Consider the following 14,099-nt stretch of genomic DNA (forward strand, 5'->3'; position numbering starts at 1 on the left):
TCAGCTGCTCACAGATACCACGCTGGGGAAGAGAAAAATGATCTCAAAGAGAGATTAAAGACTTCAGATTAAAAGAGTTTTTAGAAAGAATACGTCTGAAATATATGCCTCTGTGTGCATTTTAATCTAGAGAAAGAGTGAGTGAAGAACGGAGGTTGGTCTCAGTAGGAGAACTGTGTCTCTTTTCAGTTTTCTTACTGCAGTTGTGACAGAAGACGGAGTCACTCCCCCTTCTCTCTCTTTCTCTCTCTCTCTCTCTCTCTGTCTATCTCACTCATTCCCTCTCATCCCCCCAGCACCCCCTCCACCACAGACCATTGGGTTGGTGGTCTGCACCTCACTAACCACTCTCCCTCTGTGAGACAGTGGTAAATGACATCAGATACACACTACTGCATGGAAAATTGGGCACAGAGGATCATTTATGGATGTGGAAATTTGGAGATTAACAACATCTCAACTGTGGAAGAACACTGAGAGGACATCAAAAATCACACCTTGCTATCCACCAAGCTTTTGTGCAGCAGGTACTCTTTCTGTGTCTTTCGCATTTTCTCTGACAAACACGCACTTGCTTGTCATTTACATCGCATGTGCCTTCTCAAAACTGTGCTTGAATTGGCATTGCTTTTAAAACACTTTTTAATTTATGTGTTTCACACATAGTGGAATCAGTGTTGCATTTATTATTAAAAAATGAATGACTTTTTAAATTTTAAGTTTGTAAGTTCAATTGCTTTAATGCTATATCAAATTCAAATTTGATCAGTCTACAACAATTCACTGCGTCTGTTTTGTCTAATTCTGACCACATGCTGTCTGTCAGCTTTACTGGCAACTGATGGCACCATCGGATATCATTTCTAACACGACACACTGATAGCAGTTTTTCATTTATACTTAATCTCTATCACTGTTCAAAAAGATAGCATATTAAGAACACACTGTATCTTAACGCAGATCATAGTTTATGCTAAACTAGCATTATTATAATGCATTTATAAGTTGTTAATTGCATTTACATGTGATGTTCATTATCATTGTTACTTTTTGGCCTTTTCCACTCATATTTTGCTGAGCATGTAGTATGATTGCTACTGTAATCATGTATTCATGTAATCACACATTTTGAAATTCTGTGTAATGGAGTTTGATGTATACTCAGGAAGTAATTATACAGTCATCAAATGCTCATTTTCTCCATTCATAAGGCCTGATAACCAGTAGATCCTTGTGAATTATCTGCCAGACAATGTGGATTTAAATAAAGGTAAATACCTTAAGAGATTCTTCTTAATAATGATAAATAATAACACTATAATTAGACTTTATTACTCACCTTGGGGGAAAAAAGTCTGCTTCGGCAATTAATTGGATGTGTAAAACGCAGCCTTTCTGCTTTGTGCTTAGAGGGTGCTCAAGTCTCATCGAGACAGAAAGAGAAAGACTCTTTAAAAGGGGTTCCATCAAGAGCATGGCAAAAGCGTTTCCATGTGCCAATCTCACACTGAGTTTATCTCTAACAGCTGAGTGAGTGTGTACCTGTGTGTGCATGATGGTTGTCTTTGTTTTTCATGAATGTTTTTTTTCACAGGTTGAAATGGATCCTCTTCTGGAACAAGTTTTGGCAGGCTTTAACGCAACCCTCGGAGCTATGAATGGGACAGACCCCATGGATAAATTTTCAGGAACCCAGCTGCTTTTGCGCTTCAAACCTCTGTTTTTTCCACTCTACGCCTTGGTCGTTGTTGTTGCTGGTGTTGGGAACAGTTTCCTTCTTGCCTGTATTCTGGCAGACAAGAAGCTCCACAATGCCACCAATTTCTTCATTGGCAACCTGGCGGCTGGGGACTTGCTGATGTGCCTGAGCTGTGTGCCGCTGACAGCATCGTATGCTTTTGATGCACGTGGCTGGGCATTCGGCCGCCCAATGTGCCACCTTATTCCTCTGTTGCAAGGTGCAGCGGTCTTCGCCTCTGTATTATCCCTCACCGCCATCGCCATGGACCGTTATGTGGTGGTGGCATACCCAGTGCGGAGGCGGATCTCAGTGTGGGGCTGTGGTGCAGTGGCATTGGGTGTCTGGGCAGTTTCGCTGGCCCTCGCTGCTCCTCCTTCCCTCCACACACGCTACGTGGACCTGCGACCCAGTGGCATGGAGCTGGTAGTATGCGAGGAATTCTGGCTGGGAGCCGAACGACAGCGCCTACTCTATTCCTGCTTCTTCTTGCTGGCGTCCTACATGATCCCCCTGCTGTCTGTAAGCATCTCCTACTGTGCCATCAGCGTGCACCTCCGCAAACACACGTTGCCTGGAGAGCCGTCCCATAGCCAGCAGCGATGGAGCAAGCAACGGCGCAAGACTTTCTCCCTTCTGGTGGCCTCTGTCCTCGCCTTTGCCCTTTGTTGGCTCCCGCTGCAAGTCCTCAATCTCCTCCTGGATCTAGACTCGGACTTCCAGATCGTGGACAAGCGCTACGTCAACATGCTGCAGGTCAGCTGCCACCTGATAGCCATGAGCTCAGCCTGCTATAACCCCTTCATCTATGCCTCGCTGCACAGCAAGGTCCGCATACACCTGCGCGGTTACCTGTGCCCTTGCAGACGTAGTGGACAGGAACTACTATCTCGCTGTGCCTCCCGCAACCCTGCCACCTGCTTGACGCTCATCTCTGAGGTAGCTGTGAAGGAGAGCCATTCACCTGAGAGCCCCGTCCCTGACAGCTGCCTCTGAAGATCCACGGCACATCAGCACAGACTAATCAGAAGGAGCACTCAGACATTAAGGGGGTTTCGCAGCACTGGAGTGGTATTCCAGCCAATATTCGATGTTCTTATATGAGAACGGAGGCTTTTTTGTTAGTAGGCTTTTCTTTCATGAGGACTAAAGAGAATACTCAGGCTCTCAGCTTTGTTTTGATGTTTCTGTGGACATTAGTGATCCAGTCTCAAGATTCCCTCATGCATCCCTTTGACCTTCAATGAAAACCCCTGATACTAAACAAAAATTTACAGTGCAGCTTTTTTCTGGAGGCATAGATGAATCTTTTGGGGAATACCCTGTCCTTGAACCCACTATGTCCAAGGAGAGTATCAGCAAACCATGACTAGTTGTTGACAGCTTTTTTCACTTCCTTCTTTCTATAGCCAGGGAAATGTCAGGTGTTTTGGCTGAGTTACCTCTTTTCCATCACCTCTGACCCAGCTGTATCTTAATTTATAGGATAAGTGATTAATGCTGTCGCTTTAGCTCTCACCCATACCGGAAAACAAATGATGCAGAACATCTTATAAACCCTATCAGCATCACAATCCTCTAAGGATCACTGCTCATCTGATATAGATCACTGCAACTTGCCCTCAGAGCCTCTCACTCTCAAGTCCAGACACTCTCAAGAGGGCTCCGGCAATCGGAGTTCAATCAAATGACAGCCTTTCGCCTCTGGTAATGGACTGCATGCTCTGCTTTAGACACATACGAGGTAGCTTGCACTGGAACACTTCTACATTTCTGAAGATAGATATAGCTCCATAACATGTTCAAGAGCCTGAGCCTGACCTTTTATAAGTGGAAAAATAATGATAATTTCACAGAATTTCACAGAAGCAAGTGCCAGTTGTTTTGCTATTATGTGGTTTTCCGTTTCCCTTGGAGAGCTGTAAGAATTGAGGTCTCATTTTGACAGCTCTCTGGAGGTGTGAGATAGGCTTAATTAGATGTTATACAATGCATTCACACCACACTATATTACTCATCAAGTCAGCCATTTCTCAGATGAATTAACAAGAGTATATGACCCAAACGATTTATGGAAATTAATGGTAGAATGTCAGTGTTTATGTGTTTGTGTGACAGAAATAAAGCCATACTTTTCATGATTTTCTTTTTCTTTAGCCTAAGCTGGGTGCACACTGTGCAATTTTTCATATCCTTTACAGTAGTTGCCTCTCAGATTGCATGATGTGACTCAGTGAGATCTTGAGTAAAATCCAAAGTAAACTATGCAACATCAAATATCTTCAGTCCTCGTCCTTGTCAGTTCTTACATCTTCATTTGAATGTGAAATTGAAGTTAAACGTAACAATCTCAAGCATCTCATTGCACTAGCATTGAAATGTTTTGCCAGGGAAAAAAAATAATAATTCTGGAGTTGTGGCTGGACAAAGAGATCATGGACTGCTCATTGCAGTTTCTTTAGTATTATCATATGGAAAAGTAATGTTAATAAAAAGTAATCACATTAAATTTATTTTGCATATAATATAGTTAAACTTTTTAACTGACAGATTTTGATCTGACGCATACACATCTGTCATCAATGGCTGTTCCCTAATTAATTCTTCATTAGACTGCCATTGTAGCAGCAATTACATTGTAGGACGCACAATACTATCAGAACTTCACTGGAAGCTAAGATTCATCTCAAATTTACAAATTTAATCAATCGAAACATTATAATAAGCTTCCTGTAACCAACAAGAAAAATAAATGTATGACCCCTGAAATCATAGTAAAATCACAGTGTGCACTCAGCACACAACAGCAACAGTTTCCACACACACAAAATATAAATGCATACAGTGTTGTATTTTATTGGCTGCTTCATTTCTACAACAATGTTGTTATGACCTGTGTGAATACAATCACATAGATAACATCTGCTGTCGACTTTTTGCAACTGTGTTACCTTGTAAATGTTTGAGTAAAAGGCTACACTTTCACCAGTCTTTGAAAGAGTCTTGTCGTTTATTAGAAAGTGTATCTAATATGATCATATATATATATATATATATATATCACAACACATCGTAATTGACTGAAAGACGTTTGCACACTGTTACAAGCAAGTAACAAAAGTCATCTGTTTCTCACATGAATGCAGGCACCAACAATTGTGTGATTACAAACACTGTCACAGTGGGTAGAGGATGAAGCAGAAGTTGGTACAATTATGTCAGGCGAGATACGCCTGCAAATGTCTCTGCATGCTAATTATCAAATCTAGCCACCAACGCTGATTGCTAGCCCAGCACAGGTCCACCAAGAGCAAGATGGCCAATGCATGCAGGGAAAAAATGGACCTAGCCACCGATCCCCAATGGTTCCCTAATAAGAACTTGTGTATTCCCTGCAGTCAACATGGCTGGACCACCTGATTTCATACAATGGGTCCCTTTGAATAGGAAGCGCGGTGGCAATGATGCTAATAGGCATGATTCATAATAGATGACAAATAGACCGCAGGACCTTGTTGAAACTGTGAGAGGCAGCAACAGTTTGTTACCCCATGTTGAGCATTATGAGTAAGCATATAGTCACAGCTAACATTTCACACTTGGATGTCTTTGGAAAATCTGGGCACAGTTTGTGGCATTGTTGAGATTTCTTCTGAAACTCTAGAGGAGATTTTCCATCTCCTTTTCATGTAATCTCATTGTTGACTCAAAGAAACAAGTGAGATATTAAAGGTATGTCATTTCTGAATGTTCTTTTCTATGCCAGTACATCTCAATATCTGCTAAATATAGCATGAGGTACATCAACATAACTGGCCAACCCTTTTATCCAGCAAAAAATATATATATATATATATTCCTGCGGGATGTATTAGGAAAATCAGTGAAGTGCGAGTTTGGGTCTAATGATGTCATTAAGCTTAGAGCAGCTTTGCAAAGGAATAGGTAAAAGAAGAATGCTGCAGACTTGAAGATGCAGATATTACGATGTGGTGGAAACAAATATATTCTCAAGGCCTGCAACAGAAGGTTTCATAAAGAACAGCTGTTGTTATTGGTTCCAATGTCAAACACATCTGGTTGCTTAAGATACAATTGGAAAAAATCAGTTAGGCTAGGGGGAGAACGGGATTCTAGGAGTGAAATTTCATGTCCTTATTTCAAAAAATGTATCAGGTTTTAGATTTGCACTATTCTCTGACCACGTCTTGACTTAACAAGGACCTTAAAGTGGTTCTCAAAGACACAAACAAGCTTTTTTCAGCAAGACCTCAAGATGAAGGAAAACAAAGTAAAACGAAGCCCAGAGATCAAAAGAGCTCAGTCTTTGTGTACAGGTCAGGAATCATGTTTCATTTTTGAAAATTTAACTCATTAATGGGTTCATTTATTGCAAATCATTTGAGGGAACAAGCATCACCTTTTGTATAAATGAAAGACAGCATGAAGCATTTGAATGCATTAATTCTGCGGAGGAGGTAAAAGGCAATCTGTTGCAAAAGGCAATTAGGATCTGTGGAATGGATAGAAATTAATTTGATTTGTCACATGATAAAAATAGATTAAAATATTTTGACTGGGTATTTTAAAATATTTTTCATAAAAGACTGCAAAGCTGTCTATATCAGGGTTTCTCACCCTGTTTTTTTTTTTTTACTACATAAGAGTAGACATTAGTTATCCAACTCAGTGTTAGCTTCACTGTATGTTAAACTAGAATTGTTAGTTTGAAATATTTAAAAAAAAATGCTATATTTTGCTGCTAAAACCATTTGCATTTTGAGTGTTTCTGCAAGTCTAGTGGTACAATTTGGAGCTCTCCAAAAAAATTGTTTACAAGTTATTAACAAAGTAATTACAGGTTCTACAAGGACATGAATGCTTTATATAAGCCAAAATCTCATCAGTATGATAATTCCGACATGGTGTTAACACATCCTCAAAGAGACTGTAAACGCTAATGGTTTTTCTGTTGATTAATAGCCATGCCATTAAAATGTCAAGTGTGTGATTTCTTTAACTCACTAGGGTGTGCAAATGGAAAATGCACTAACAATACTTTCTTTCAAACCTTACATTGGTCGGACAAACAGATAGTCCCGCCCCAAATTCACACCATTGGTTGAGCCAAAGTTGGCAGCTGCCATCAATTTTCTGTCTCTTATGCCATCAACCAACAAATAGCTTACATACAGTTGTCTCAACACATTGAACTGTATTTTTCACATTACACTTTGACAATTCATTTCACAACATTGAAAAAATGACACTTTTCCTTTAAGTAGCATGAATGCATTTGAATCTAGCATCCTAAAAACCGCACAAAAGAACTGTGGATCCAGCCAAAAAGTAAATTATTCTTTCATTCATAAATTCAATCTTCTGTGCATTCATTGTGAGCCAAAAGAAAATCACACTCAACTTTACATTCTTTTTTTAACTATAAAATCCCACTCCAAGTGCAATACTGACATGTTTCTAAAAGCTGAACTGTAAGTGAGCATTGCAGGGGTGAAATGGTGCTTCAGAGAAACCATAGCAACCATTTTTAAGTTGCCACTCAAGTAATATTCATTTAGATTGTTCCCATTTGGCAGCACACCGCTGTACCCTTTTTCCTTTCACTTTATTCCTCTGGGGAACGGCACAAAGTACAAATACTTATGGCAGCTGCCATAACAACAGTGATAACAACAACAAGATAAAATGTATTAGAACTGGCATCAAAAAGACAAGATGGAACACCGTTAAATTTTATTACCCCTCACACGTGTACAATTTTCCGTTGGTTTCATTGCTATTTCAATTTTGTCTATTGCCGCTATGCTGTGAGCCCTCTTAGACTTAACGTGAAACGCAATTAGGGTAGTCAGCTAGTTATGATGCACTTATTTTACAGAAACTTCAAGTGTTTGCCCCACATTTCCCAAGGTGAACCATGCAGGGATTTGCATAAATTTGCATATTCCGTTCAGAATAGGAAACAACAATGAATGAGACAAATAGCAAAATGCGCCAGACACTGAAATACAAGCAAGCTGTATTTGCACAGCTTTAAAAACAAAATTGCATATACTGGAAAAGCTATCAGCAGCTAATCTGCATGCATTTTAGGTTCTAAAAATTATAGCTTTAGCTGTACAGCTGTAGGCTTATACATGTGAACCACTTTAGTTCTCCTGGTGTGTGATATGAAATTGCATTGCATTATAAAGTAATTATCAGAGAGATGATTATGTGGCTTGCCGTCTGGACATTTTTGAAACGATCAGGAGTTCTTAGCATTCTGTGTACTCTGTATGTTCAATAAATAAGTAAGGACAAGAAAAAACCTTAATCAATAGCGCTCTGAGGAGGAGAGATGAATAGAGGTCTAAATAAATAGGCCTCTCTGTCTTGGTATCTCATTTCATTCACATTCAAATCCACTGTGAATGAAGACAGATCCGTCACGCACAGCAAACTTGCCCCAAGTGAATTTATCTTAGCCATACTGTCCAAACAAATACATGATAATCACTGCCTGCCATGAGCAATAGCAATTTTGTTTGTTAGAATAAAACTAGCCACCAAATAAGTTCTCTTCGAAGAAATAGTCCTCCCAAAAATGAAAATTCGGTCATCATTTAATCACCTTCATACCGTTGTATACCTGTATGACTTTGTTGCATCTTGAAACACAAAATAAGATATTTTAACTGTTTAATGAAAGGGTTTTATTGTATGCTGAAAAACAAAAAAGAAAAGACTAAAAAAGAAATGCTTACGGGTTTGGAACAACATTATGACAGAATTGTCATTTTTGGATGAAATCCTCTTAATAGTCTGAAGGCTTTCAAATCTCTATGCTTTATATGTGGTGCATCAGTGACATATTTCATCATAAGACAGGAAACTCATATGACACTGATTAGTTTGATGGGAACACTTTGCTCCCTCTTACCAAGAGCTCATGCTGTGTTTCTTTGAGGCGGATTGTATATGCCTCACATTTCATGTCCATTTGTCTTCAAGCTGCCTGAAATAGATGTCACAGGGTCAACTATTACCAAGTAGAAGAGAAAAATTCTTCTGCAAACCTGGAATGAAATGAAAATGCTCCTGTGCCAGAGAGTCGGTGTAAGATATGTTGGTTTGCCCTTGTGGTTTTTGAAAGCAGGTAAATCTGCATTTGCAAATGTATAGTGTAAGTAGACACTATTTGTCTATTATGTTCTATGAAGATATCTTTTTCATGATGGGTTTGATCCTCAATGACTCTTGGTCATTGAACCTGTCACAATATTTGAATTGATGTAAATGTGAGTGCGCTTTTGAATAATTGTTTTTGTGAATAATAATATAAATGATGGTCTCTTCCCACAAAGCTGCTGTTTACGATATATAGTTTGAGAACCACTTCTAAGACACTTTTTGTTTGTTAATTTTTGAGTTTGGAAAGCCCATTTACTCTCATTGTAAAGAAAAGAGCAGGCCAGTGCATTTTGCCTCACATTTCCTTTTGTGTTCTGTGGAAGAGAGAAAATTAAAGAGGTTTAGAGAAACATGGGGGTGAGTGCATGAACTATTTCTTCAACCCCTTTCCTTTATGCTCCTTGAACCAATATTTGCAGGGACAAAAGAAGCAGACAAATACGTACTTCCATTTATCAGATTCCATTATGAATGCTCTATGTGTATGTATATATATGTATATATATGTGTGTATATATGTATATGTATATATATTTTTTTTTGACTAAATAGAGTGCTCAGACCAGAACTCGTTTTATGATAGAGATTATTTTAGTCAGAAACATGATCATAAGAAATAAGCATGTGGCTTATTTTTTTTATGGAACATTATGTTCAAAGATCTTGTGTTACTAATTTTGCAAGGTTTCCACAGAAAGCAGGGCAAAATGCTAAATATGTCAACGGCTTTAACCCTTTACATGAAAGTCTGTCTGCCATTTTTAGACCTGTTATTTGTTGCAAAATGAAAAAAGTGAATTCAAATAAAAAATGTTTCAGCAAAATATAACAATTAGTTTAAACAAAATATATATTTAATGTGTATATATAAAACATAAATCATACATATTATTTGCTATTTTCAGAATCAGAATGAGCTTTATTGGCCACGTATGTTTACACATACAAGCAATTTGTTGTAGTGACAGAAGCTCCACAGTACAACAGAAAGACAGCAACAGGACAGGACACAGATAATAAAAGAATAACAGCAAATAACCAAATAGGCAATGTACAAAGCAGCAAAAACACAATATATAATATAGACAACTATGTATGTACAGGTCAAGTATGTGCAAATTAGAAATGAGAAAATAAAAATAAAATTAGTGAGTGTGGTGAATGGATAGTGTATTATAGTTGTGTGTTCCACGTTTATTGTTGAGTGTTCATGAGCTTGATTGCCTGAGGGAAGAAACTGTTCCTGTGTCTGGTCGTTCTGGTGCACAGAGCTCTGTAACGTTGACCAGACGATAACAGTTCAAAGAGGGAGTGTGCTGGGTGTGAGGGGTCCAGAGTGATTTTACCAGCCCTTTTGCTCACTCTGGATAAGTACAGTTCTTGGAGAGTGGGGAGGGTTGTACCAATGATTCACTCAGCAGTCCGTACTACCCTCCGTAGTCTTCTGAGGTCAGATTTGATAGCTGAGCTGAACCAGACAGTTATAGAAGTGCAGAGGATGGATTCAATGATGGCGGAGTAGAACTGTTTCAGCAGCTCCTGTGGCAGGTTGAACTTCCTCAGCTGGCGAAGAAAGTACAACCTCTGCTGGGCCTTCCTGACAATGGAGTCTATGTGAATATCCCACTTCAGGTCCTGGGAGATGGAGGGACCCATGAATCTGAATGACTCCACTGCAGTCACAGTGCCGTTCATGATGGTGAGTGGGGGGAGAGCAGGGGGGTTTCTCCTGAAGTCCACTATCATCTCCACAGTTTTGAGTGTGTTAAGCTCCAGGTTGTTAAGACTGCACCAGACAGCCAGCTCCTTAACCTCCTGTCTGTAAGCAGACTCGTCACCGTCCTGGATAAGGCCGATGAGTGTGGTGTCATCTGCAAACTTCAGGAGCTTGACTGAGGGGTCTTTAGATGTGCAGTCGTTGGTGTAGAGGGAGAAGAGCAGTGGGGAGAGAACGCAGCCCTGAGGAGCTCCAGTGCTGATGGTACGAGTGTTGGATGTGAATTTATTAAGCTTTACTAGCTGCTGTCTGCCTGTCAGGAAACTGTTGATCCACTGGTAGACGGAGGTGGGGACGGAGAGCTGGGCTAGTTTATTTTGAAGGGTTTCCGTGATGATGGTGTTAAAAGCAGAGCTGAAGTCCACAAACAGGATCCTCACATAAGACCCTGGTCTGTCCAGATGCTGCAGGATGAAGTGCAGTCCCATGTTGACTGCATCATCCACAGACCTGTTTGCTCTGTAGGGGTCCAGTAAGGGTCCGGTGATGTCCTTCAGATAAGCCAAAACCAGTTTTTCAAATGATTTCATGGCTACAGATGTTAGGACCACAGGTCTGTAGTCATTAAGTCCAGTAATTTGGGGTTTCTTTGGGATGGGGATGATGGTGGAGCGTTTGAAGCATGAGGGGACTTCACACAGCTCTAGCGATCTGTTGAAGATCTGTGTGAAGATGGGGGCCAGCTGATCAGCACAGGTTTTTAGGCAGGCTGGTGACACACAGCCTGGGCCTGGTGCTTTCCTTCTTTTGTTCTTCCTGAAGACCTGGCACACATCTTCTTCGCTGATTTGAATCGTAGGTGTGGGGGAGAGAGGGGTTGTTGGAGGTGTGAATGGTTGTGTGGAGAGGTGTTCAGGGCGGGTGTGGGGTGATCTTTCAAAACGACAATAGAACTCGTTCAAGTCGTCTGCCAGATGTTGATTCTCCATAGTGCTGGGGGATGGTGACTTGTAACTGGTGATATCCTTCATTCCTATCCGCACTGAAGCAGGATCACTGGAAGATATTTTTTTCCTGAGCTTGTCAGAATAATTCTTCTTTGCCACTCTGATCTCCTTTTCCAGTGTGTATTTGGCCTGTTTGTACAAGACTTTATCCCCCTTTCTGTAAGCATTTTCTTTGGCCTGACGGAGCTGTCTGAGTTTTGCAGTGACCCATGGTTTGTCATTGTTGTAGATTAGATGAGTCCTGTTAGGAATGTACATATCCTCACAGAAACTGATATAAGATGTCACAGTCTCTGTGAGCTTGTCCAGATCGGTGGCAGCGGCTTCAAAAACAATCCAACCAGTGAGGTTGAAACAGGCTTGTAGATCCTGCTCTGTTTCATTAGTCCATCTTTTAACAGATCTTAATACAGGCTTTCCAGATTTAAGTTTCTGCCTGTAGGACGGTATAAGATGAACCAAACAGTGATCAGAGAGTCCTAAAGCTGCTCGTGGAACCCAGTGATATGCATCCTTTATTGTTGTGTAACAGTGATCCAATACATTACTGTCTCTGTTGGGACATGTGATGTGCTGTCTGTATTTTGGCAGTTTCACGGTAGATTTGCTTTATTAAAGTCCCCGAGAATGATTAAAACAGAGGCCGGGTGTTGTTGCTCACTCTCTGTGATCAGATCAGCGGGTTTCTGTAAAGCTTTACTCACGTGCGCTTGCGGTGGAATGTAGACACTCACGAGAATGAACGAGCAGAATTCCCACGGCGAGTAGAACGGCTTGCAGTTAATGAAGTGTGTTTCTAGATCTGAACAGCACATCTTCTTTAACACAGTTACATCTGTACACCAACTCTCAATGATGTAATTTCCCCCGTTGATTCTGCGTCCCGATCTGCTCTGATCAGCTGATAATTAGGCAGATGTATGTCGCCATTCAGCCAGGTTTCCGTGAAACACAGGGCAGCAGAGTTAGAAAAATCCTTGTTTGTCCGGGAGAGCAGAAGGAGTTTGTCCATTTTGTTGGGTAGAGAGCGAAGATTCGCCAGATGGATGCTAGGCAACGCGGTTCTAAATCCGTACTGACGAAGCTTCACGAGCCCTCCGGCTCTCTTCCACCGCCTGCGCCTCCTGTAGCGTTTGACCAGAGCTACGGCTCCGCCAACTACAATGTCCAGCAAAACGTCAGAAAAATAAAAATCCTGTAAAAGATTTTGTGGTGTGTTCTTCCGAATGTTCAGCAGGTAATCCCTGGTAAAACTGATCGTATTTGAAAAACAAAAAACAGGAAAAACAAACAAAAACAGTACAAACACTGAAGAGCAACGCACAATAGCTGCCATCATCGGCGCCATCTTGGTTAAGAAGCATCATTTTATTGCTCTTCAGAAAGCAGCATGATTACACTGATAGTAGATATTTTATTGCATCATTTTATTGCAAAATTGTATTGATAATTGAGTCTTGTCTTCGTTTTGATAAGACATTCATCAAAGCACCACTGTTGTTTGTTGCTGCATAACAATATATCGTGAAGCCCATATCAAAGACTCATGGGCCTACATGTGGAAAAAAAAGTTGGGTTATTGTGAAGTCAAATATGATCTCCTGGTCTCTCATTTAGAGTCACTAATGGATTCCAAAATCCCTTTGTCTCACCAGGCGCTGTAATGACAAAGAGGTTGACCTGTTGAGAGAATAATAATGAGGTGTATAATCCCAACTGCAACCACCCTGATAACCTCTTTTCTTATTTTGAATCCATAAATTTCACTTGGCGTGGTCTGCGACATCCCTGTGAGTTTCTCAGTCCAAAAGGTCATTCCAAGCTCTGTGGTGATGCCACATGAATAATAGTCAGTGGCTGTCAGAATGTCAGTCAAAGTGATGAGTAAAAGGCTAATTTTGATGAATTCAAGTGGTTTTATTTTTATTAGTTTTTGTTTTTGATAGCTAATATGACGTTTCATATCATCATCCCATTCCCTTGTCAAAAAAATACCAAGAGAATCCAATAAGAAAATTGTTCAAATTAGAATTCATATCATAATTTGGAACCATTCTAATGAGATTCTTACAGTATATGAATCGAGATTCCTATGAGAACAAGCTGCTGCAAAGAAAATGAGCAGGATAGGAACAAAATCCTTTGTATACTTTCCCAGAAAGTCCTAGATAGGAATCTTATAGGAGTGTTCCAAAATATGATAGAAACTCTAATTAGAATTCTACACAGTTTACTTATTGGATTATATATATTATACACTCTAAAAAAATCTGGGTTAAATACAACCCGGTGCTGCGTAAATATTGGACAAAACACATGCTGGGTTGTTTTCAACCAACAGTTGGGTTAAATGTTTAAGTTAAATGTTTACAGCCCAGTGCTGGGTTGTATTTAATCCAGCATTTTTTAGAGTGTAACAAAAGTGACAGTAAAGCCATTTATA

The 14,099-nt window shown here is 40.1% G+C and overlaps 1 protein-coding gene across 1 annotated transcript; it reads left to right on the forward strand.

Annotated features, from left to right (window-relative positions):
- The first annotated feature begins 309 nt into the window (after window positions 1-309).
- On the forward strand, window positions 310-4,729 carry LOC306851375 (prolactin-releasing peptide receptor-like). The gene is made up of 2 exons (XM_079387556.1): window positions 310-527; window positions 1,595-4,729. Exon 2 carries the CDS (start codon window positions 1,601-1,603, stop codon window positions 2,732-2,734), a length of 1,134 nt encoding a protein of 377 aa, XP_079243682.1. The 5' UTR covers window positions 310-527; window positions 1,595-1,600; the 3' UTR covers window positions 2,735-4,729.
- The last annotated feature ends 9,370 nt before the right edge of the window (window positions 4,730-14,099 follow it).

The sequence above is a fragment of the Barbus barbus genome (assembly GCF_936440315.1).
Source record: "Barbus barbus genome assembly, chromosome: 31".
Taxonomy (NCBI): domain Eukaryota; kingdom Metazoa; phylum Chordata; class Actinopteri; order Cypriniformes; family Cyprinidae; genus Barbus; species Barbus barbus.